We start from the raw sequence: 24,273 nt of genomic DNA, 5'->3' as shown, positions 1-24,273 counted from the left end.
CCTTATAAAATGAAACATGAACATGCCTCCAAGACAGGGGAAGTTTTCTTAAAACCTCCCATTAAAACTCACTTTCACATCTTTGAGTTCTTTTTTTTTCTCACGATTGATCATATCAAAACATCAGGACCCCCCCTCTCCCTCCTCACCCCCTGCCCCCAAAGTTCTACAGAAGACAGTTTGTGATTGTTGTCAGTTGTTCTCCACTTTGCACTGTGATATGTCCCTGGAAAGCTCAGATGAGAAGACTTCCTGACTCTCTGCTTACCACCAACAGTATCAGTGAAAAAGACGGAGTCCTGTCTGGAGGAGACGGTAGGGCCCTGAGAGAGGTTTTAGCTGGTGGTATCTGACCCAGGTAAAACCTCCACATTCATGAGCCCCCGAACCAGAGCAACAACAAAAAAAAAATATATAATCAGATCAAATAAAAGAAAAAAAAATAGACCTTCCACTCTTTTGGGGACCAAAACCCAGAGCTATATATACACAGACATTTATGTATACATATATTGACGCACAGCTTTGCGTGCAACTGAAGTCGACCTGTTTAAGACCAGCTACAATGAAAGGTGGAGGGAAGCTCTTCGATCAGGTCACACTGTGTTGCTCCCTTCCGCCAGAATGGGTGACACTAAGAACAAAACATGTGCGCTTCTCCAGGGAAAAACAAAACAACGACAAAAATAAAACTCTCTCATGGTGCTCCAATAAGGACTTCCAACAGAGAAAGACAGCTCCCATATATAAATATAGATATATAAACCATACATATACATAAATATATATGGGCTATATAGGTATATAGTATATGTGTGTATTGGTGTGTGCAGATTCCTCTTGTTCTGCTGTAGCCATGCTTCTCTCAGGTGCAGGTGTGTGTTGGGGGGGTCGGCGGGCGGCTCCTCTCTGTCAGACAGGTGTACAGGTTTGCAGGTTGCACTCAGGGGAGACAGCGGGGGTCAAGTGGTCTGTCGAGCGGGCGGTGAGAGTCTGGAGTCTTTAGCCCAGGTACCACTGCAAACACAAGAGAAGAAAGAGCGAGTTCGTCTCACTGCAGACACTGATGCACAGTTGACCTACTGTAGGGACGCGGGAGATTAAGTCATGTCAAATGTTGCAACTAAAACTGGCAAACTTGCTGCTACTCAGCTGAAAAGATTTGTGATTATGAAACCTCTTAAAGCATCTGTGCTTAATGTTTCCCCAGTGGGACAGTCACAGAACCTTTTGTACAAACTATAATTTAAAAAATAAATTAAATAATTTTAATGCAATAAATTAAAGCCCCCCCCCCCCCCCCCCCCCCCCACCCTCACACTGAGAGGGTAAAAGAGTATCTTCTGCTTGTATCTGAACACACGGAGCGCTGACTGGGCATCTACGCGCTGTGCTCCCTCTGTCAGGTCAAACTCACTGCTTGAGGAGGAGCAGACAGCTGAAGCAGGCCCCCTAAGCTGGCCCCTCTTGGCCACCCCCTCTTCCTGTATTGCGTCCACTGGGCAGTAGGGGCTGCCCTTTTTCCAGCTGCCGTACCCTCCTTCCCTCGGCCTGCCTGCTACTGCATACCTTCGGCTCTGCAATGTTTCACCAATCACTTTTTTCAACAGGAGACAGAGGGTTCTTCACACTCCTGACTATTCACTAAAGTGCCTGGCGGGCAAGGTTAGCCTGCCGCACCTCTGTAATCCTTCAGTGAAATGGGCTTATTGATTGCTCTGCTCCATTGTTCACGTTTCCAGCGAGCGAGCAAGCGTCCACCCCTCCCCCCTCCCCCCTCCCTTCTCAACTTCCCTCCTCCCTCCAAGTTCAAGTTCATCCTGGTGTTACATCATGTCTCGTTGCTAGGGACAACCAGACAGCCGTAGACGTGACTATCATTAGCAAGACCAGGCCGTGCCTCCTGCATCCCGCTCTCTCTCCCTCTCCCCTTCTCTCCGTATCCCCCTCTCTTTCCCTCTTCTTCTCTTCGTCCCGCTCTCTCCTCTCACTGTTCTGTTAGCGCAGCCTGTGCTGCAAACACATAGTGCTATTGATTCTGAGCTATAACCCCCCGCACCCAACCTCACACTCCTCCTACCTCCCACCCTCCCCCCCCTCCCCACACACTCTCTCTCCACCAATCCGGTACTGAGCTTAATTAATCCCAAAAAACTTAGCCGCCAACCCCCTTGAAATGTAGACAATGGTTCAATTACCGTTTTCAACTCCTCAATGCACACTAACTGTTTGGTGTGCCTGGGAAAACATTTGGGCTGATGAGAATTATGGCCTTACCCCCACCCTAAAGCTTCTCTTGTTTTAGGACTATCAAGACCACATGACAGACTTGAAACGCTTAAAAGAATAGCAAATTAAAGAGAAAAAATATCTGGACTAAGAAATGAACAAAACATTAAAAATAAAAACAAACTGAAAAGAAAAAATACAAAATTAAAGAAAGGGGGAGGATTGATAATGATAAATGAATGAAACAGAAGACTAAATCCGCTCCAGCAGGTTGGTTGTCTACAGCGCACTCCTGCTCAGACTCATGACTCGTTTAAATTCTATTGCTCGCCACAAGCGCAGCGGAGAAACTCTAAGGTTAGTTTTTAATCAATAGAAGTTGCTGACTCTGGACTTTCTGGTTCGGCGCAGTGCAGCTTCCTTGTGTCTTTGTCTACTGGCTCATAGGCTTTCAAACTTTTCTTCCCCCCCTCCCTCCCTCTTGTCCTGAGACGACTTTTCGAGAAGGGATTCTGCAGACGGAGAGAGTGGCTGTGTGAGGTTGTCTCCCACATTTCCCCTGTAGCCGTGCGGACAGTGGGGTTATGTTACGACACGGCGGGGTGTGCTGACAGCTGTGATTTAGACTGCAGATACTGTGCTGGGAGATACACATCACAGACCCACTGTATCATAGGCCCTCCTGAAATACACACCCAGAGAGAGAGAGAGAGAGAGACAGAGAGAGAGAGGGAGAGAGGGAGGGAGAGAAAGAAAGAGAGGGGAAGGGAGCAATGGAGGCATCTTCCAGGCGGTTGTAACGAGAGGGGATTTGAAGTTTGCTGCTGCAGTGTTTCTCTTTCCACAACATGCATGTCAGTTTCATTCCACACCAGATCATCCTGCTCTGACACTAACACCCAGACATGCATCTGAGAGTAACACATATCTTAAACACATACTATCTAACATGGAATTGTCCTTTCCAAACAACAACAAAGCCTTTGTACTCACACGCTTTGGATTGCCTGTGTTGTAATGCAATTGTGACTCCGCTCAGTTCCATTTGTTTTTTGTTGTGGAGAAAATAGAGGCCCAGCGGGGCGTGTGACACAGTGATACAGTGTGGGAGCCCAGAGTGGTTTCAGAGAGAGCCCATGCAGATGTGGAGCTGGCGCTTGATTATGGATAACATGGCAGTAAGCAGAACCAGAGGGATCCCAGCCGCCCCATGTGGTCCTCACTCCGTAATGCCCTCTGTTCCAGTAGCCGTTATGCTGTGGTGAGTTTCTCGCCCACAGGAATGTCTGACAGTGGCTTTGTCCTTCAACCCCCCTGTGATGCACGGAACTGTGTGTCTGACCTGGTGGCACGGTGGCACCACACTCCCGTGCGGATCGCTTGGGACCCTGCCTTTCTGGGACACTAAACGAGTGACTAAGTGCCTGACTAAGTGCCACCACACGATAAACACACGAGAAAAGGAGAGGTGGATAGAACAATACACTTAAGCGGTCCACGTGAAGGAAGAAAAGAAAAAGGAACATTGTTTTTATTTCGCGGTCTGAAAAAAAGGAAAACAACCCGGCAGAGGGACGACCGCATGCGTTACAAAGGCTATACTTCATTCCTCCCTCTCCCCTCCTCTCTCTGTCCCTCGCCCTGTGATGTCCTTCACAGCTGGGAAAATGAGACGTAAAACCACAAAACCTTACTCCTTCTGCCTCCTTCTGAACGACGGTAAAAAGAAATATATGCTTCTTTTCTGTGGTTTCATGATTACACCCCCCCCTCCCAACCCAAGTGAAACCAGACCCTCTGTGCAGCTCTAGTCTGAGCGTTACCCTTTCCAGCACACCACCAGCCTCTCCTTGCCTAAAAAAATCCCTCTCACTCCTCAAAGGTGCCCCTAAATATTGAAACTGGCTTAGGTGATGCCGTCACTCTCTGGTAAAAGACAGACTCATTTCACTGCTAAAGAATGTTTGCGTCCATTTGCAGCTCCCTGCACACAGGGCTGTTACTTTTACATCATGTCTTCGAGGGGGACGTTTTCCAGGGCCGAGTTTGTGGAAGGGAGGTGGTAAGCGAATGAGGGGGGGTGTGGGATTACAGCGAGAGGGGCTGTAGCGTGCAGCTGTTTGCTCTGGGCTACGCCGGACCCTTTCTGTGTGGAGGACTTAATGTGGCGGGACGTGAGAGCCGGTGCGGTTTTCGAGCCGGACGGTGAATTCTTCACACGCAGACACGCATTCTTTTCCTTCCCAGAGCCGGCCTCTCGGGCCCGTCCTCCTGCCAGGGGAGAGACGCACTGGGGGAGCCGTGACATACTGGATTCTAATCGTGGAGGAAATGTGCTTAAAACCGGGAAAACTCGCCTTGCCTCGCTTAGAGCTGGAACTTTCCCAGGACACACAAGAGCTGTGGTCTGTGTGGGGCATGAAGTCAGCTTGAAAGGGAAAGGAACCTGAGCTTATGCCTTTCCCCGTCTATCCCTCCATGCCAACATGGTTGAATCGGTGTGCCGCACACACAGAAGTTGCTCTACCTGTTGCATTATCCATGTGACAGATTTGTAGCACCGACTCAATGCTAATGAAGACATTTTTAATTGACAGGTTAGTTGGCAATGACTTAAAAGCCCATCATTACTGCACTCTAAGGAGCTGAACTAAAATTTGTTGCTTTCAAACCCTAGTATCCATTTACAGCACAGCTGTGCTTGTAGTGGGACACAGAGACCTCGCTCAAGGGAACAGCGGCAGTACTGTGTCCCATACTGACGATTCTGTGTCAAAATATCCAATCAATATCTGCCATAGACTCAGCCTACTGCATTGTGATTATGAATAAAAACAAGAATCAAGTATCACAATGTATTCTTCAGGCTGTCCAAAGCTTTCTCTCCCCTTCCTCCTCTGTACCACAACAACGGTACAAAGTGTACATCACACCATTGTCCTCATAGATGACTGCCTTTCTCCTCATCAGCTTTACTGTCCTCTTTGAAACCCTTCAAGGTGAAACTGGCTTTAAATGATTGGGAGGGGGTGAAGACACACACATACGCATACACATGCATGCATACACACACACACACGCGCGCGCACACACACACGCACACACGCACGCACACACACACACACGCGCACACACACACACGCGCACACACACACACACACACACACACACACACACACACACACACACTGCAGGGGGATCTTTGGCTGTTTCTTTAACTCCCTGTCAATGGAACAAGTAATCTCATCACGTGGAGAAGTGCTGACTCAGGGCTCTGCTAAAGTGCCTGCAGATGAGTGTCATCTCAGAGGAATTCAGCCTCATGTAATGCAAACCAGCTTCGCCCAGAGATTCCTGCTTATAAAACCCATCTCCCCACCGCCGACCCGCCATTTACTGCTCCCACAGGGACGGGGAGACATTTACTACATTATTTATTTAGATTTCAAATCAGCAAGCCATCGGCGACACCCCTTTCCCCTACCGCTGTGGCACTGATGAGACTGGCCTGTGGTAATAATAAAATAATAGTCATGATAGTACTGTATAGGCTAATAATAATAAATCATTACAATAATCAGCCTTAAAAGAGAGATTATTCTAAAAAAAATTCAACACTGGTCCAACAGTATACAGCTTCTCTGACAACTTCACTGGCGAGAGAGAGCAGTGTCACTATTTTAAAAATATTTCAGCACCACTAAATTAATCTCAGGTAATTAAAACAAGCAATTCGCTCTAACCAATGCCCCCTGCTGGTTACTAGAGGAACAGCAGCCAAAGTCAGGCAGATTCCACAGGCTGAAGTGGACACTTCAAGACAGGAGACTGAATACAGACCTAGTACACTTCACGCAGTCCAGAACAAGGCCATTTAATCTCTCAAAGGCTTTCATAGTTGTGACTAATGTTTACTCAGTTCCAAATTACAAAAAATACGCATTCAACTACTGCTGAAATTATTCCTCAGCTGTTTTCTTCCAGTAGTTTCTGCATTCAGCACTTAAGTTACTTTTATTAACGCGATGATGATGATTATTAGTACTTCTGTTACCACTACTAAAACTACCGTCATTACTACCATTTAAAGCAGACACTGCAGACACTTAACTCGGAGCAAATTGACATCAAGCACAAGAGTCAATTACAGACGGTTATCTCCTCTCCCTGCTCGCTTTTATGGCGGGAATAAAAGCCCAGAGTGCCGGAGACCTGCTCCCCATCTCCACGGGCCGATTTACTGCCTGTGTGAGTCACATGCCGCAGTGAGGAAGGCACGCGCTCCCGGGGTAGAGTCTCCCCGTGCTGCTACTGCTGATCACAAACGCTGCTCCTTCCCCTGTTCATTCTGATGAACAAACACCGCTTATGAATCAATGCGCTGCTCTTATCGTATCTTCACAGAGGACATTAAATGGCGCTTCAGCAGATTCAGGCCGACTGAATTAAGACCGTGTGCGTGGATGTACTGTGCCGCCCCAGAGTTTACAGACATCCACCTTTCTGTGTAAATTAAAAGAACAGTAGGAGTGAGTATGAAGCTGGTCTTTAAATATTCTTTGCATTAAAAAGGTAGCATTGATTAAAAAAAAAACTAAAAAAAAAAAACTGGGCTTCAGTAATGTAATTTCCCAAACTGGTTGGAGGGCACTGTCTGGGCTGAAGTGTGCAGTTACCATGAGACTCTGCCGGCGTCTGAGAGTGTTGGAATGCCTTTGTTGGATTAAAGGAGGGTAACTGCGGAGGACAGAGGCGGGGGTCTGTCCCGTCTGGAGCATGGGTGTCTGGGAGAACCCCTCCTCCATGGGCAGGGAGTAGCGGCCCCTCTGTGTGGTGCCAACCTCTCTGTTTCAGGGGGCAACCGCCAGCGGCTCCCATGGCAGCTGGAACGGTTTGACCCCCAGGCTCAGTGCCACCCACCCACCACCCTTCTTTTATGCCCGGGGCTCTACCAACCGCTTTAACTCCCCCCCCTACCCAGCCTCCCCTCAATCAGCCCTCCTGACTGCCCCACTGCTCCCCGGCCGCTGTTGCCGGGGTACAGGAGGCAGGAATGTTTACTGTTACAGTCCTGTCTCTCTCTCCCTCTCCCGCTCTCCCTTCTCCCCCCCTCCATCGGCCCCTGTGGGGTAACTTTTGTCCCCGGATCCCCAGGGAGGTTTACATCAGTTAAGAGGCAAAGTGGAGCTGTGAGGCACGTCCTGCTGGGGGGTCAGAGCCTCCTTTATGCGGCAAGCCCCCTCTGTCCATCTGTGGAGCTCATGTCGGGTTTTAATATTGCCATAGTAAAGTCGCTCTTGGCGCACCAGTGAGGCGAGCGCCGAGCCGCCGGCTGACCCGCACAACGCGGAGCCTGTCCATTCTCTGCCACGTCCATGCCCGTCGCTTAAAGGCCACCACCCCCCTACCCACAATTCCACCTCCTGTCTCAGATCTGTTCACCTCAACCCCCCCCGCCCTCCCATTCCCCTCCCTGGGCCAGAGGACAAGGAGAGGTGACGAACAGGCAGGCAGAACGAGGTGTCGGTTGGGGCAGTGGGACGGTTGGGTGGGAGGCAGGGGCCGGCCCGCACCTAAAGGGGAGATCGATGGCGCGACGTGCAACGTCCCGGGGCCCGGGGGGGAGAGGATTCTGTGGCTGGGCTTCAGTGCCGGTGCCAATTAATAATGCAGAGAACGTCAGATTAGAGCCCAGGAGTAAACACCGCAAGATCTATAGACCAAAACGGAGGGCTTAGCATCTCGTCAGCCACGTGACCAGAGGGCGGGCGAGGGAGGGATAGGATAAATAAATACAAACAATAAATAATAACAGCCACTCACGCCTCATCCCATCCCCAAGCCATCCTGACAAACACCTGCCTCCATTCTTCTTGGGGAAGCGTGTCTTGCGGCCTGTGACAGAGTCAATAAATCGACGCGGGGCCCGCTGCAGGCCGCGGACACGCTGCTCTGACACCCAGCTCCCCTCCCAGCCAACATCAATAAAGTAGCCAAGACAAATGGAGGAGCACGGACAACACATCTCTTGCCCTCGTCACACCCTCTCCTCTGTCTATCCCTCTTCCACCACGGTGCTTCACCTTTCCCTCTCCATCCGTGGAGCCCCCATTTTTTATCTCCTTCTCCATGCCTTCTGTCCATCTCTCTCCTCTGGTGCTTCAGAGCATCCCTCCATTCCTGGGGAACCCGCTCTCCTGCAGCATGCAGCCGTCCTGCCATGTTTCCTGATAACATGGCCCTGGCTGACAGTCTGCTTGACAAACAACTTTGCAGCATTTCAGGACTGTGCTCTTCTATCACCCTAAATTACATCCAAAGTACACTCTGAATCCTCCACAGCACCAGTGCTGTCCCTACAGACTGCCTCAGCTCAGAGCCATCATACCGATTCCCCTGGTCCACTTACCGTCAGGGACAGTTGAGCTCTCTTTGGAACCTTTGCACAGCTAAAGTGTTGGTTAATTTGATGAACAAACAGTGACCTACACAACTACCCAACAAGTGACTTCTGTTCAGCCTGCTGTGTGTTGCAACAGGCGCCAAAAGCTGGAGAGGGAAAGGACTGTTTTGGATTTGTATGCTCTGGCGTTAATTGGCTAAAAGAATTTTGGGAATTAAAAAAAAAGGCAAAGATGGCCTGGTAGCCTCCCAGACCAATGGGTGTGTGGGATTGGCACAGTGTGTTCCAGAAGGAGTTCAAAAGGTCAACAGAGGAGGCATGTTCCTTTACTGGTGTGCAGATATGGAGGGCCAGCTAGGGCTGGCAGAGGAGCTGCTGGCAGTGGCTCACGGCACATGGTCATCACAGCCAGTGTGAACACACACACACACACACACACACACACACAAACACCCAGCACTAACTGCTGAGCTCCCAGCTCACTGCATTGGGCCTGAATGTACTCTTGCACTCTGCGCTTCTGTCTGCTGCACTATTACTTATTTATGTACTGTACACTTCTCATCAGATTTACTGGTAGCTGGGTTCTGCTTTGCTTTTCAATCATACTGCACTGTACTTCCTAAAACTGAACCCCACAATAAAGCAGGCCGACTGCGACAAAGAACACAACGTGCCCACGGCACGGCCCAGTAAAAACCCAACAGTTTTCACATTGCGTCAGTCACTCCTCCCTCCATTATGAAAGTGCCTTGGTTTCCCATGGTGCACTGGAACAGGAGTGATTTTCAGGCTCCTGATCTTCCTCTTGTCCTAACCACATGTCTGTATGCAGGAGACTGAGGGCGAAGCGCAGACTCCCCCCTGTCCGTCCGCTAACATGCACTCTGCCGCGCGCTTCCCGAGCGAATGATACCGGAGATAAATCACAGCGGGGGTCACTGAGTAGGGGGGAGGTGCGCCTCTGTCAGCCTCTCAGGCCAAGCTGATTATGCCACCTATAAATCAGCCCTTTAATGTGGCTTACACATTCTCAACCAAAAAGGAGGGGAGAGAGGCGAAACCAGATCCCACCGGGGGAGGAGGAGGAGGAGGAGGCCCGGCAGCGGGGGACGCGTCACGGGGGCACGGGCAGAGGGGCCTGCCGGTTTCCCTGCAAGTTGTGTGGGTGTGGAGCGACGGTGCGGCGCGCTCACCTGAGGCTGCTGAGGGATATTTACAAAGCTGGGGTCTCTGGGGCCAACGCTGACGAACCGCTGCGCTGGGGACGTGCTGGCCGTGGAGTAGGCTGGAGAGGGAAGAGGGAACGGGGGGTAGCGGGGTGGGGGGGGGGGGGGGGGGGGACACAGACACAGGGCGTCAGTCCCACTCCATCATTATCAACAGGACCGGAGCCGCAGACTGTGAGAAAAGGTCAAAAGCACCTGGGGCAATGAGCAATCACGCAGAGCCGGCGCAATAAACGGCAGGCCTTGTAAGTCACCCCATTCAACACAGGCCATTCACAGAGTCTACATCACGCTGTATAAACACTCCGTGGAGTATAAACACGCACTCACATAATTCCTAAAGTACAAAAGAGGGCCTGGAAAGTCCACAGGGCCTTCTGGCATTAGAGCTACCTAACTCTTCAGTTATTTGTACAGACAGACCATCTCAAAAAGTAGTCAAAGTGTAAGAGGTTCCATATTGACAGATTATAATTAGAATGTGCTGCCCTCCACCTTTGAAGGACAGGAGTTGCCCATATTCCATATATTTAGCAATAAATATCCATTTCAGCACGGGTCTGTCTGACTCAGCCAGTTGCGGGATACTCACTTGGCGAGGTGGGAGAGTTGCCCCCTCCCTCCGTGGAAGTGGAGGGAGGTTTGGAGTCTGGCACAGGCAGGGGCACGGGTCGCGCCATGGGCGGGGGCGGCGGAGGGGGCAACATGGGCGTGGGGAGGAATGGGTTGTGCACCTTTCCTTGACTGCTCCCGTTGGGCTGCGAGGGGAGAGAGGGAACACAGGATGAGCATTTAACACCGACCTTCCGCACGCGACCCCGCCTGGGGCTGCCCCCAAAGCTGCTCTGTCCTTTACCCTGCAGGAGCAATCACACGCTCGCATCCCCTCATGCACCACCAAAGAAGTTTGCAGCAGACGCTAGAGCGTTTGTGAGAAGTGGCTCAGCAATTTCCCTCCTCCTGGTCATAAAGAATTCTGCTGCTGTGCGCAGTTTGGCATTCATAATCTATTACCAAAACAGCACGCTCCCTCTAAACTGTCAGGGCCACACCAACGGCTGGGCACAACAGGGCAATGTCTCCTCTCTGCTCCCTGATATATGAGCTTTTAACAATTGCTGCATGGACGTCACAGGGTTGTGTGAGTGTGAGTGTGTGTGTGCGTGTGCGAGTGTGTGTGTGTGTGCGTGTGTGTGTGCGTGTGTGTATGTGTGTGGAGACAGGTAAGCAGAGAGACAGATTCAGATTAAATGAGCAAATGAATAGTGTGGATTAAGAAACTCTGCTCAGTATTGATTCAGTGTCTAGACACAAATATATCAACTATCTGACTGCAGACATCGAGCGAAACCTGCACACATTCCCATCCGCCCCTTCACTGCAGAGAGCTGCTCACCGAATCCATGGCCAACAAGCATCCATATTACAACCACAGATATGCACACATGAACACACGTAAAACAGTCATATATGCCAACATTACACTGTATATATGCATATGCATAATGCAAGCAAACACTGGTGTGTGTGCGTCTGTGTTATGGAACAAGAGACAGACAGATGAGAGGAGGGAACAAATGACAGATGAGAAAGAATGTAGGGAAGTGGACAGAGCAAAAAGGAAAATAGCACTTGGTTGTGGGGAAGAGAGGAAAAAGGGCTTATGTAAAATGCTCCTTCTTACATTAAGGAACCCCACCTGTCCAGCTTGCTGACCACTGTCAGGGCAGACAAGTTGGACAAACTCCTTGAGGGTCTCCTGGGGGTGGTACCGGATGGCAGGGTGGGAGAAGTAGGAGCCGGGTTGCTGGATGATTGGCGACGTCGGGAAATGGAGACTTGACGGCGTGGCGTGTGGACTCGCTGGAAAAGAAGAGAGACGTGCCGGTTAGCCGACTCAGGGGCAGGGGTGGGAGGTGTAGCAGGGAGGAGCACAGAGAGGAGGAGGGGCACACAGGGGTGTCCAGGAACACGAGGTGATGTACACTCGGAGCAGACACTACTGTGGGGGCCACATGCACACTGAAACACAAACGCACACACTCGCAGGGACAGACCACCAACAGAAAAGCTGGGACACAAATACACACTCCCACTGGGCAGCAAACACACACACACACACACTCTCTCTCTCTCTCACACACACACACACACACACACACACACACACACACACACACACACACACACACATACATAAACACGTGCAAACACACACATACATAAACGCGCAAACGCACAAACACACACATGCACACACGCACATAGGCACTGAAGAGAGAGACGCACACTGGTGTGAGATGAGTTTTAGACAGTACAGGCAGAATGAGAGGCTTGTGTCACACAGGCCGAGCTCAGACAGCAATACCTCACAGCATGACTGACGGGATGCTCATGGATCACAATGCACCTCATGCCACTGCTGGACAATGTGAGCGAGATCTCCAAAGCCAAACCACAACCACAACAAGCTCCCCACTGCATTTACTACTTCCTGAATCTCGGTCAAAACTAGAACCAATTCCTTAGCTTGGTACTTATTCTCCCCAAAGAGAAGAGATCCAATGCAGGGTCAAGTAGATGAAAAATCACCAAGGAAAAATGCTCAGGTCAATACTTTATTATGATCATTTTTTGGAAGAAGTAGATGTAAAACCGATAAAAACTCCAGCTCGGGATAATGAATTGATACTGCAGGTCTGTACCTTGCCTCTGTCGTTTTGCGCCCAAGATTGACAGTCTTTTAATGGATTGAGGCTTATCAAGTATTTAATTGTAACCGGCACAATCTAATTACGCTGCTCTTAATAGAGGTAATATTCGGTTATTGGTTATTAGTATAATGCCCAGGACGCGAGGCGCGGGGTCTTTAAGCTGTGATGTATTACAGCACAGTTAATAAGACTCCGCACTCCCATTTCCAATATCAGCGCTGGGCTCTCTTTCAGGGGAGATGGTAAGCTGATACTACATAAACATTGTTAAAGCCACAGCTCCCTGCTGCAGTAATTCACTTAACTTTGCTGTGATTTATGGCTCTGTCAATAGAGGGTGACTGGAAACTCTGGACGCTACGGCAGCTATGTAGGCATCGTATTTACAGTAATAATAGAATGGATGGCTTTTTCTGCCCTTCCTCTTTTCTTTCCTCCTTTCTCTCGTTGTTTCTTTTCATGTCCTGCCTTTTGTGTGAAGTCAAGTCAGGAATGTGAACTTTAGAGTGTGAGAGGGAACAGAGGAGAGGAGAGACACAGGGGAGGGAGAACAGCCACCCCCCCCCCCCCAAACACACCCATCGTCTCCCCTCCTGACAGGGCCCAGAAGCCTCCAGACTCTCCTATTGAGTCAGTGCGCTGTGCTGAGGGGTGCTGCTGCAGTGGCTGCAGCAGAGCCATGCTAACCCCTGTGGTGACGCACCCACAACCAGGGCTCACGCTTGGTGATCCCCTGCCCCACCCCGCCCCGGGCAGCCACGCCCAACCCTGAGGCAGCCCTTCCTCTTCAGCTTTCCGATCTCTAGAGCGTACCCCTCCTCATAATGCAGGACGCATCTGAATTCTCACCACAGCTAAGAACTCCTGGGTGAAACAAGGGCACCAAGTGACTAAAACAAATTGCTCATGCAGGCACAATATCGCCACGATCCATACAGCGCAGATGGTAAGAAAAGGGCCTTTTTTAACTTTCATCGAAACTTTCCACCGTTTCGGTTCACTCTGAAAACTTGGTGTTGCCACAGGTCACGTAATTCAGGTTGCTTGATTGCTTGGGACCAGTACAATGAAGGGATGCGATGGTCACGATGGTAGTGTAGCAGTAGACAGTAACAGCAGATCCTACCAATGGTCTTCTGGATATCTTTGCAGGTAGGGGTTGGGTTTCTATTGGGCTACACACCTCACTGTCAGACACTTGACATCTACAACATAATACTGTATTTCCGTTTCCTGTTCTGTTTTGTTAGCCATATTCCAGAGCCCACTCTCTCTGGCAACTGATTAACTCTGTTCTGGGGAAACCGCCGTGGCCATAGGAGTTCCTACGTCAATTACACAAATAGCTGCAGTCAAACAGAAAGCCTAAAATCATTCTTACTGGTAACTAAACCTAAGTGTTTCAGAACGACTTCCAATTACTTAAATAGCTTGCTTACCCACCATGTATTCATCTGCATAATGATGTATATTTTTTAAATGAAGAATTGCAAACAGACCCATTTTCACCATACTAAAGTCTGAAAGCTTAAGACGTATGACTCCGCAAGAGCTTTTCTGATTTGTTGTGCTCTACAAATGCACCAGGCCACTCACGAGCACACCTGTGCACCATTCCCAGCTGGCACCTGCCAGCATTCCTCCGTTTCTGTTACACTGATCGATGAGAAAGGTCCATCACCTTTGTTACCTACACCTTGGCATTCACTATGGCTTTCCAGAGCTACTTCAAAAAAAAAAAGGAGAGCCCTACGACAGGCACTGTTACACCCCTAACACGGCGTGTTGAATAATGCAATGGAAGGAGCAGTTTGAAAGCAGGTGACCTAAACCAGGTTTGAAAGGAGAAATACGATGACACTTGAGCTGTAAACAAGGTACACTTGTTGAGGTTTTCTCTTTCCAAAAAGAGGTGCCAGCAGAGGCTCTGGATTTGTCGTTGGAGGTCTGAACACGGAGATGAAAGGACAGGCACCGCTGTTAGCTGTAGCCCATAGACACAGTAATAAGAGTATACACTGGGATCACACCATTGACCTGAACAACCATTCCACTGCAGCCACTCAGAACAACAGAGAAAGCATTCTGTACAAACCAGAGATGAGTTTTCATGTGTTTGTGTGAAAAACACAAGTGTCTACACAGCGCATGAAAAAAAGGCAGAGCTTGAACACGGCCTTGTGTACTCCCAGCTGTTTATTTGCCTGTGTGATAGCTCTCAAACAGCCCCGCAATGTTTCAGTAATAACACAGCATCAAAAACCACTGGGTATCAAAGTATCCCCTGCCACCGATCCACAGCTGGCCTAACAGAGTGCTTTTATTCCACTTCACGCAGCTGAAGTCTCCACAGGTCCACTGAAAGGGAGAGCCGTTGCCGAGGGGAGCCGGAGGGGAGGACAGCGCGCGCAGCACGGCTCCCCCTCGGCCGGGAGCACAGGGACACTTCTGGACCACTCTAGCTGGGGGTCTTTCCATCATGACTTTTGCGCATAATTACGGGGTGTTACATGAAAGTGAGCTGCAGAGAGGCAGGTCTTTACTACAACACTCCCGGTGGGTGGCCCCCACGGTTAATCTGAGGGGAACCGGGGCACACATATCTGGGACAGCAAATATGTAAATGATAATGACGTGTTGAAAGGGAGGCCGATTCAGACAGCTGCCGGGAGCGGCTCCTCTGTTGCCTTTGTGAGCGGCCTGCATGAGGGCTGCATGTGGAATATAAAAGGCGCGGGATTAGTTCCACTTTGCAAATCGCGTTGGTTCACTGATTTTTTTCTCCTTTTTTTTTTTCTTCGCTGCCAACTTCCCTTGAAGAAGATATACAATCCGATGGCGGATTATCAAAATTATACCAGAGGTGATAAAACATTTCTTTGAATTTTTGGAGATGTTGGACATCAACAGGTAGTCTGTGCGTTGCCTGAGTCATACATAGAACCGTAAAGATAAGGCAAGGCTAAAGCCTTTTAAAATAATTATTTGAAATGTCAGACAGTTGAGAAATCTCATGGAAGCTGAAATGGTTTCCAATGAGCACAATGGCTCTCATTATACATATGGCTCTAGTGCTCTGCAAAATGCACAGTGCCCCCTAGCACCCTCTACCACACAGGCCTTTACCAGTTACAAATAACCTGGCCAAATAAAGGCTGGCAGAGCTAAAGTCAGATCAAGCAACAACAAATTCACTCATTCTGGGTTGTCCCCCAAAAATAGACAGTAACCGGCAGCACTTATGAAGATTAATGCAGGGGCTCATTTTTGCTTTCAGGTGAGTGTGAAATATAAAATCTAAAATCTGACAGTGATACCAGATTTTACAGACACCTAATCCTGCTTGCTTCACCCATACGCCAGAGGGTTTTAACTTTTTAGGTCAAAATATTATTGGATATCAAGCTTCTAATCTTCCAAATGTGCACTTTTTTTCCCAGATTTTATCACTGCTCTTTCACAGCAGATGGAAGAAATTAATAAAACTGTGGCGTGTCAAGAGAGATAGATTCACTCTGATAGTGAGCACTGACTCAGAGCACACAATATTCAAAGCTTTGAACAGAATCGAGTCTTGCAGAGTCTGTCAGAGCTATTTGATTGGACATATTGGTCATTCTTGGACCTTTCTGTAGTGGTGAGGTAAACCATTGCATGCTGGGTAAAGTATGTTGAAACTGTAACATGAGGGAAGAAATATATGTAAGAACAGACATCTTTACTATTTGCTAATTGTCACAATACATATCTTGCACAAATTCTCAGGCTTTCAGGATGGAGATGCCACTCCAGGACAAGGAACAATAACTTGAAGAAACTAGGCTGAACCCTTACATTTATGCCTACTGCAGCTCTAAAAAAGCTAACCTTCAAGAGCTTTATTGGCATATGCTCCACATTGTACTGCCTAATGCAATGCCTACTAAAGGCAAACACAAGAAACCTACATTAAGATTACCCAAACTACACCATCTGAGTAAATGTTTACATAAAACACATGAGTATAAGAAAACAGGCGACAGAGAACCCATCTCAACTTTCTAAGATAATCTGAGGATTACACATATGTTTTTGTTCTAACGTTAACAGCTGTAGCGAACCCAAAAGCCAGGAGAAACATAAAAATGAGGAGACGTGGCAGAAGATGTGTTCCTGGAGACGACGGATCAGGAAGAACGAACTGGGGAACGGTACTCAACGAATGGGAACAGGGACACAGGATACGACGGTCTAACAGAGTGAAACTCTAGCTTCCCCTAATCACACGTTACTGTGCTCCCCCGATGCACACTCAAACCAATACGCATACACATCTCTGTGCATATACACTTCTGCACACGTGTACGCATATGCACACACTCGGCTCTACAGACAATTAAGGACAGGGGGTGTGGCACTGTGCTCTGTCTCCCCCTGAGAGTACTGGTCCACTCTGCTGGGGGGAGGTGGGGGGGTGGGGGGTGTAGACGTCGAGCGTCTGTGATCGTGGGTGTCGGGAGGTGTTTCGGGTCAGGAAAGGGTGGGGGTAGGGACCTCACCTCTGGGTCCTGTAATGACAGGCCGATGATGGTGTGTGAATGCCGTTCGGGGGGAGGAGGTCTGCGAAGGCACGGGGCTGCTGAAACCAGACTTCTCTGACTTCTTTAATGTAGTAGGCGATGGCATCCCTGGCAAGAATGATTGATAAGTGCAATTTAATAATGCAAGGTCATGGAGACACAGGCTGGCTCAGAGGTGAGAGAGCGGCAGAGGAGGAGGGGGTGTGGTGCGGAGAAAAGGGGCGGGGGGAGGGAGAGATGCGTGAGGGCAGGATTGGTTGGAAAAGTGGTCAGGACCCAACGGATCGGGGCACAGCCCAAGGTTTGCTGACGGGTGTCGTCATTCAATCAAGAAAGTTTTTTGAGTAAAAAAATTAAAAAAAAACGTCGGCACTGGATTGGCTGATGATTCTTATGCGCATATTGAAAGAAGAGACAATGTCGATGTTAACTTGGGTACCTTTTTTCAAGAAAAAGGGGATTTGTGTGAAGACTGGGCGGCAGCGAAGAGCTTGTTTAGACTGATGAAGAGACAGGGCCCCCACAGTAAAAGCTGGCCAATAACCCCACACGCACGCACGCTCGATAGGTGGATTTCATGTCACTGAGCGCATCTTGTATGTCTCTTTAGTAACGCGTTTAAAGCTGCAGAAGGTCCATTTCTTTAATGTTGAGTACTGGTATGGGCAACATCTTCTATGATGTAGAGAACCAAGCAGGGATTTGCACATCATAGAGTCCTAAAAACAAATTAGGGGGGGTATGTTTCCTCGAGCAGTCTCCACAAATTAAGATGTGAATGTAAATACAATATGTATATATGTAAATATTAAAGAGGTTAGAGGTGACTTAATCTAAACAGACTGAGGGTCCCTTTTCATGTTTGCATAAAGAAATAAAATGGAGGATAAAAAACTAAAATAAAACAAAGCTTAACGAATGGAAGAATCAACAGATTGTGCCTTATCCGTGGGCTGATGGGATGGGAGGGGGCTGGGGGGTTAGAGATGGCGAGAGCAGAGAGAAAGAAATAATAGCAGAGAGAGACAGATTAGGGCAATGGCAAAAGCACACAGCATTCACAGTCACAGTCTAAGTTGCAGCTTCTCTGGGTTAAGTGAGTAACAGCAGACACATTCACCACATGGGTTATTTCACATAAGCAAGTAGTCAGCAGAGAGTCAGTAGAAAAAGCATGCAAGAAAATGTTATCAACATGTTCACCCCTCCCCCAGTCCTGATGGGTGGAAAGCGTTATTTATAACAACTATTTTTCAACAATCCCCTCTTTTTAGATGAACAAAACAGAAGTGGAGAAAATATGCTGTGCATTGACATTGGTCAAAAATGTCAATTGATTGGGAATGTAAAAGGGAGAGGAAGTCATGGCCCTCTGCACAGAATAATCCTGTTTTTCCCTGGATATTTAATGTAAATCTCCCCTTCCCCTACACATTTCCCAACACTCGAGAACAGGTTCACTAGTTTTTTTTTTACATCCGGATAAAGTTAACACCATGGCACTATATTATAGCTTGTTTTTGCTTTACCCCCAGAAATAATATATCCCAAATACAGGCTTAATAATCTAATACCCTCTCCCCAAATTTTGCCCCCATCTGTGCTCCTGCCCCTCAGTTATCAAAAAGTGCAAATGTGCATTCCTGCATTCCAAAAGTGCATGCACCACACGCCAAGCTCAGGGGCTCTTTGGGTTGTTTATGTCTTGTTTGCGGGAGGAGGTGTGTGAGTGAGAGTGCAGAAGTGAGCGTGTATGTTCGCAATCTCTGCTGGCCGGTGTGTGAATGAGGGTGGCGTCCTCCACCTCGGTTTCTCCAGCCAACACAGACTCCTTCCTCTTTCAGCCAGAGAGTGAGAGAGAGAGAGGGTGGATCTCTTCCACCATGCTGAATATCACAGACAGCCAGCACCCCCGACAGAGAGGCGGGTTGTGGAGAAGGTGCCGTGGGGCCGCGTTGCTGACTGCTTTGCATTTGACACGCTGCCACGCTCTTATACAATCATCTCGCGATGAGGTCCCAAACTGCTGGTTTCGACAGTTTCATGTGAGGTGGTTGGTGGCACGCAGGGACAAGATGACAGGTGTCAATAGGGAGGTGGAATAATACAGACTGTAGAAAACTCCTCCATAGCTGGTTGGTGTTGACATGAGCATCCACTGCTGGTTACTTGGTTTCCACATTAACCCAGCGATTGTGGCTTTAACTAAAAACAAATGTGGAAAGACGAACACAAAACAAAAGAGCTCTGACAGCTTAACGGTGGAAAATGTCCATTCCCTCGAAACCCACTGTTTCCAATCCCACAAATCAAACATATCCTGTCTGAACCAATCACCATTAGCAGGATCAATTCCAATAACCACGCTAACCCATAACTTCATACGAGAAATTACAGACGTAATGAACAACAAACCCTTTTATACAAAAAAAAAAATGACTCATTCCACCACATACATCTACACAGAAACTGGAAAAAGCAGCCTTTCATTTCTTTCAATGCAATTTCCATTTAAAGCCATTAGGTTAAAAAGATGGAGTTCAGATCCAGGGAAACCTTTTTTGTTAATGAAGACTGTTTGAGCTGCTCAGGAGTTATCAACAGCAGGACATTACGTAGAACACTGACAGAGGAACAGATTACGGGATGAATAAACAGGGAAAAAAAAACATTTAAAAGATAAGCTTAAGTGACTGCTGAGGACAAGAATCCCATTTTAAGCAGCAGCTGTATCTCCTCATCACTACCAGAGAGGCTCTCGCCAGAAAGCGTCACGCCAAGCAAGGCATCAGAAGACAAATCCCATGATCCTCGGGCCTCTGGTTTGGGGAGATGAAAGAGCATGCTCAAAAAGAGCTGAGCTTTGAGGTCGCTCACAGTCGACCATGCCATTCATTAATATCGCCTTTCAAAAGCCAAGGAGATCCAGCAGCCCCAGCCACTCAAGTCCCTCTTGCTCCATCTCCAGTGAGACGGCCACAGAGGCCCACAGCGCACAAAGCCGGAGTAAAACTGCGGACTCTGAAGACCAAGCTCCTGTTCAAAGACCCCATTGTCGACCCGTGCTCTTCCGACTCCTCGTGCTCCTTTCCATTGGTTTTTAAATCCTGAAAAGTACTGTGGCCAGCAGCTCCCTGGTCAGTAAGCCACTAACATTTAGAAACTCCTCCCCTTAGACGATCTAAGGCTCTGAAGAAAAGTTGTGAGTCTACATCTACTGGCTCTCCAATATGCTCTGTGTCAGTGGCCCAGCATCTTTGCATCACCTTATGGAGTGTGAATGTGTTTGTGAGTGAGTCAGCATGTGCAGTATGGATATGACTTGAGTGTGGGTGTGTGTGAGAAAGAGTATGCGTGTGTGTGTGTGTGTGTGTGTGTGTGTGTGTGTGTGTGTATGTGTGTGCATTTGAGAGAGAGAGAGAGATTGTATAAGTGCAAGATGCAAGACCTGTTTTGTGTGAGAGTAACTTCCGTTGGGTCTGCATGTCTCGTGAAGGCCCTGAAGTCTGAGAGTGAGTAATGAACACTTGAAAAGGTTCTGTCAGTTGGAATCAAAGCTTGGCCGTACTCAGCATTTTCCTTTCCGAAACGTTATTACACATAGAGCGGTGTTTTTTGCCTGTTCCCCCCCCCCTCCTCATCCCCCTTCTCCTTCTTCTCCACTGACAAATTGACAGGAATCAAGCAGGAGGCGAGGTGATTCTGTATCGAACACGTCTCTCTGCTCCTGTCCATCCATCTCTTCCCACCACACATCTCCCTCCCCGGAACACATCAATCTGCCTGCGATGGCCTCCGGCACTGCTCTCCTCCACACCCTGATACACCCACTGGTCTAGAATCACCTCCTACAGCAAGCAGGTGAACTGAGCAAGTGGATGGCAGAACACACGCATGAACACCAGCCTCCTCATCATTAAATATTTCCACAAGCAGGTCAGAGCCATAGTGAGGGAATGAGCATGGGCACATGGTCAGACCTTTTTACTACTCTTTGTGCCAGTATGCAATCATATGCAGATCACATGTTCAGCTTTCATGCTTCCCTTTGAGGCTGCTCACCTACGTCTCCAACAAAGCCGTATTCTTTTTTGACTTTTACAGATCGAAAAGACAGCTCTCACTGACAAGGACAGCACTTAGCTTAAGAAAGTGTCTGGGCTACAGCAGACGATGATACACAATGTAACAACATACACATACAAACTCAAAATTAAATTAAAAACAGAACAAAACACCAGCAACAAAAGAAACAAAACTGCACAAACACAGAAATATATCACACACTGCTCAGCTTCATCGCAGAAAAATAGAAAGTATAGGACAATCCAAAAAACATGCCTGACCTCTGGATTCAATCAACATTTGTCCTTACATTTGACTCACAATCAAATGAGCTTTTGTAGCTTTGCTTTGTAAGTTGCTCTGGATAAGAGCGCCTGCCAAGTGACTCAATGTAAATGTAAGTGATACTTTTTTCCCCAACCACAAACACACCAGAATAAATTAGAAAAATTGTGCTGGTATTGAAAAGTAAAACTTTTAATTTATTTGTATGTCAGTTTTAAGGACAACTATTGATTTAATCCAGGAGTAGGTTTTGTAAAACACACTCCCTCCACTTAAATGGACAGGAACTAGGAAATGGACCTCGGCCGTTGTACATATGTAACTAAAACAGCACCACTGAGTGTCTGCCATGACCCTGGTGATGTCATCATTCCAAATGATCTTGGATCTGTGCACACACATGCATTGCAAACACACAATCATATGTTTCATCCTCTCTCTCCTTCTCTGTCCCTCACACACACACACACACACACACACAAACGCACACACATTTATCACACAAGGACTGTAAAACTCAATAACTACAGTGCTTTGTTTAAATTTAGTTAACAAAGCATCAAAATATTACAATGTTTTCATTCATCACCAGATACACCTAGCCTTTACTTACAAAAACTCACATGACTATGGATGTTGTGCAAATGACACTTGGGATGCACTGCCAGCATTCTAATGGATATGAACACATGTGTAAAACCTGTTCAATTGCAGCAGGTTGGACACTTGACACCCTTTCAAGTGAAAACATCCTTTTACACAGTCACACTATGTGAAGGTGAAAGTTTACCTGGACACAACACCAACAAACTAAGACACAACAAGGATTTACTCCATTTCAAATCTGGCACCAAGTGGGAAATGGTAAACAGTGCATTTTTACCTTGTCTTGAGATGAACGTACTAGCTAGCGAGCCACGCAGTTTATATCCAGCTTTGAAAGACAAGGGAAAAAAAACAAGGGGACAAAAAAACAAAAAGAGGCAGGGTGAATATAGTGTAGAGAAATGTGCATTACCTCATCAATTAACTATTGATGCCAGCCGTGTTCCCCAGTGACTCCAGCCCTGCGGATCACGGCGAGATCAGGTTTCAGAAACAGAGAGAGCCTGTGTCCTCAAACGAGGGGGACATGCATGGAACATGCACTCACCTCCACTCTCCCCCTCTACAGGTGGGGCTCGGCAATTCATTTGGTTTTGTCCAACCCCACCCAGAACCCTGTCCTCAACAAAGGAGTTCTATTGTTCTCTTGGCTTGCATTGTCAGACAGGTATTGGACAGCCGCAGCTCCCTACCCGAAACCAGACCCCAGTCCTCTGAAAAAAAAAACCTTCCCTTTCTTCAGAGGAACGATCATTTTCTAAAGTTTGTTCTCTATGACATCATAGAGGGGTGAGGAAAATGGGAGGGGCAGGAGGGCGGGGGGATATTCAGGTTGATCGGGTTTCTCTCAGAATAGGTCTGAACTAAGGCTCACAGGGGATAATACCACTGCAAAATACATGACAACAACTTCGACGATCTGAAGGAGTTCATGGCAGGATAAAAGGCAGGGTTGAGGTGGACAGGGCTGTTCTCCATTCTGTTCCCATTCTTATAAAACTGGGATGCCATCGTTCTAAGCTCTGGACATTTAAAAAAACCCAAGAAGACACCCAGATGTCATTCTCTGAACATCAACATAAAATCATGCTTTTTGAAGCAGGGTCTTATGTTCTCCTGCACTGGCAGCGTGACCCAAAAGCTGGTTTGCACAAGCAGGTTAAATGTATTGAAAGCATGGGGTACCACACTGTTTCTCAGAAATAAATCACCCCACACACCTCTGCAGCTGTGTCTACAGCCCTGCCATTTTGTTCAGTATGCTCTGAATGGGAGAGAACTCTTCCTGTGTTATGTGAAGGTGAGGGGGGCAGAGCAGAGAGAGGGACTGCGGTCGAAAAGAGAATGAATTTCCAAGGCCGGCACACTGCATTTGTAGAGTTCTGAGAAAAGTGGGACAGTATTTCTTAAATCAAGAGGTAATATGATCGAGCTCAGAACCTGACATATACAACATTGCCGGTGCCAGGGGTGACAAACACAGTAAAAAGTCACCTGTGTCTGGGAGACGTTTGGCAAAGTGGGTCCTGAATTTAAGGCCTCTGTCAAACCTGAAGGCCAACATTCATTAAGTGTGGTCTTGTATATTGCCGTATGATAATATCCCTCGACCAGCCCCAGAACTCCAGACCGTGCTTTCCTCTCGGGCCCCTCTGTGCGCTCTGCTCTCTGCAGTGCAGGAGCCAGACACGAGAGAAGGGAGTGGGGGGTGTGTTGGGGGGGGGGGGGGGTTGGGGGGGAGTCGCTGACTGAAGACTCCTCACAGGAGTGATTTACTGTCTACCACTCTGAAGCACTGCGGTGGCTTCCACAGGGACAGCACAATCACACCGAGTCCCTCTACACATCCCACGATGCAGGAGCACAACGCACGCACACACAGGCATGCACCACCACTCAGGCAGAGGCATGCACACAGGGCACACAAGTACACACATATGCACACATACACGTGCGCCTACATGTGCATGTGCACAAGCGCCCACACATGCATCCACACACACATGCACTCGTGCCCACACACACACATGCCCCCGCGCCCACACACACACACACACATACTCATAGCACCCTGTCTCAGTTCTATGATAATACTATGTATGGGCTTAATTAGAAAGCCTTTACAGACCAACAATGTAAACACACAAGCTCATATCTGGGTTATAAAAATTCAATTCAACATC

General features: G+C 48.1%; 1 protein-coding gene across 12 annotated transcripts in view; it reads right to left on the bottom strand.

Annotated features, from left to right (window-relative positions):
* Window positions 1-860: 860 nt before the first annotated feature.
* Window positions 861-24,273, bottom strand: part of nfia (nuclear factor I/A) — a 167,930-nt gene continuing 144,517 nt past the window's right edge. For 3 of the 12 annotated variants that reach the window (XM_036553865.1, XM_036553902.1, XM_036553896.1), the window contains exons 7-12: window positions 22,368-22,418; window positions 17,114-17,242; window positions 11,546-11,724; window positions 10,454-10,619; window positions 9,829-9,920; window positions 861-1,017 (exon numbers count right to left, since the gene is read on the bottom strand). In XM_036553865.1, the coding sequence (XP_036409758.1) occupies window positions 1,003-1,017; window positions 9,829-9,920; window positions 10,454-10,619; window positions 11,546-11,724; window positions 17,114-17,242; window positions 22,368-22,418 (632 nt within the window). In that variant the 3' untranslated portion in view covers window positions 861-1,002. The remainder of the gene's footprint in view (window positions 1,018-9,828; window positions 9,921-10,453; window positions 10,620-11,545; window positions 11,725-17,113; window positions 17,243-22,367; window positions 22,419-24,273) is intronic. The other 9 variants (XM_036553918.1, XM_036553944.1, XM_036553880.1 and 6 more) reach the window with 5 other exon arrangements.

This window comes from Megalops cyprinoides, chromosome 2 (genome assembly GCF_013368585.1).
Source record: "Megalops cyprinoides isolate fMegCyp1 chromosome 2, fMegCyp1.pri, whole genome shotgun sequence".
In the NCBI taxonomy this organism is placed as follows: domain Eukaryota; kingdom Metazoa; phylum Chordata; class Actinopteri; order Elopiformes; family Megalopidae; genus Megalops; species Megalops cyprinoides.
This window is presented reverse-complemented; position numbering and strand designations above follow the sequence as displayed.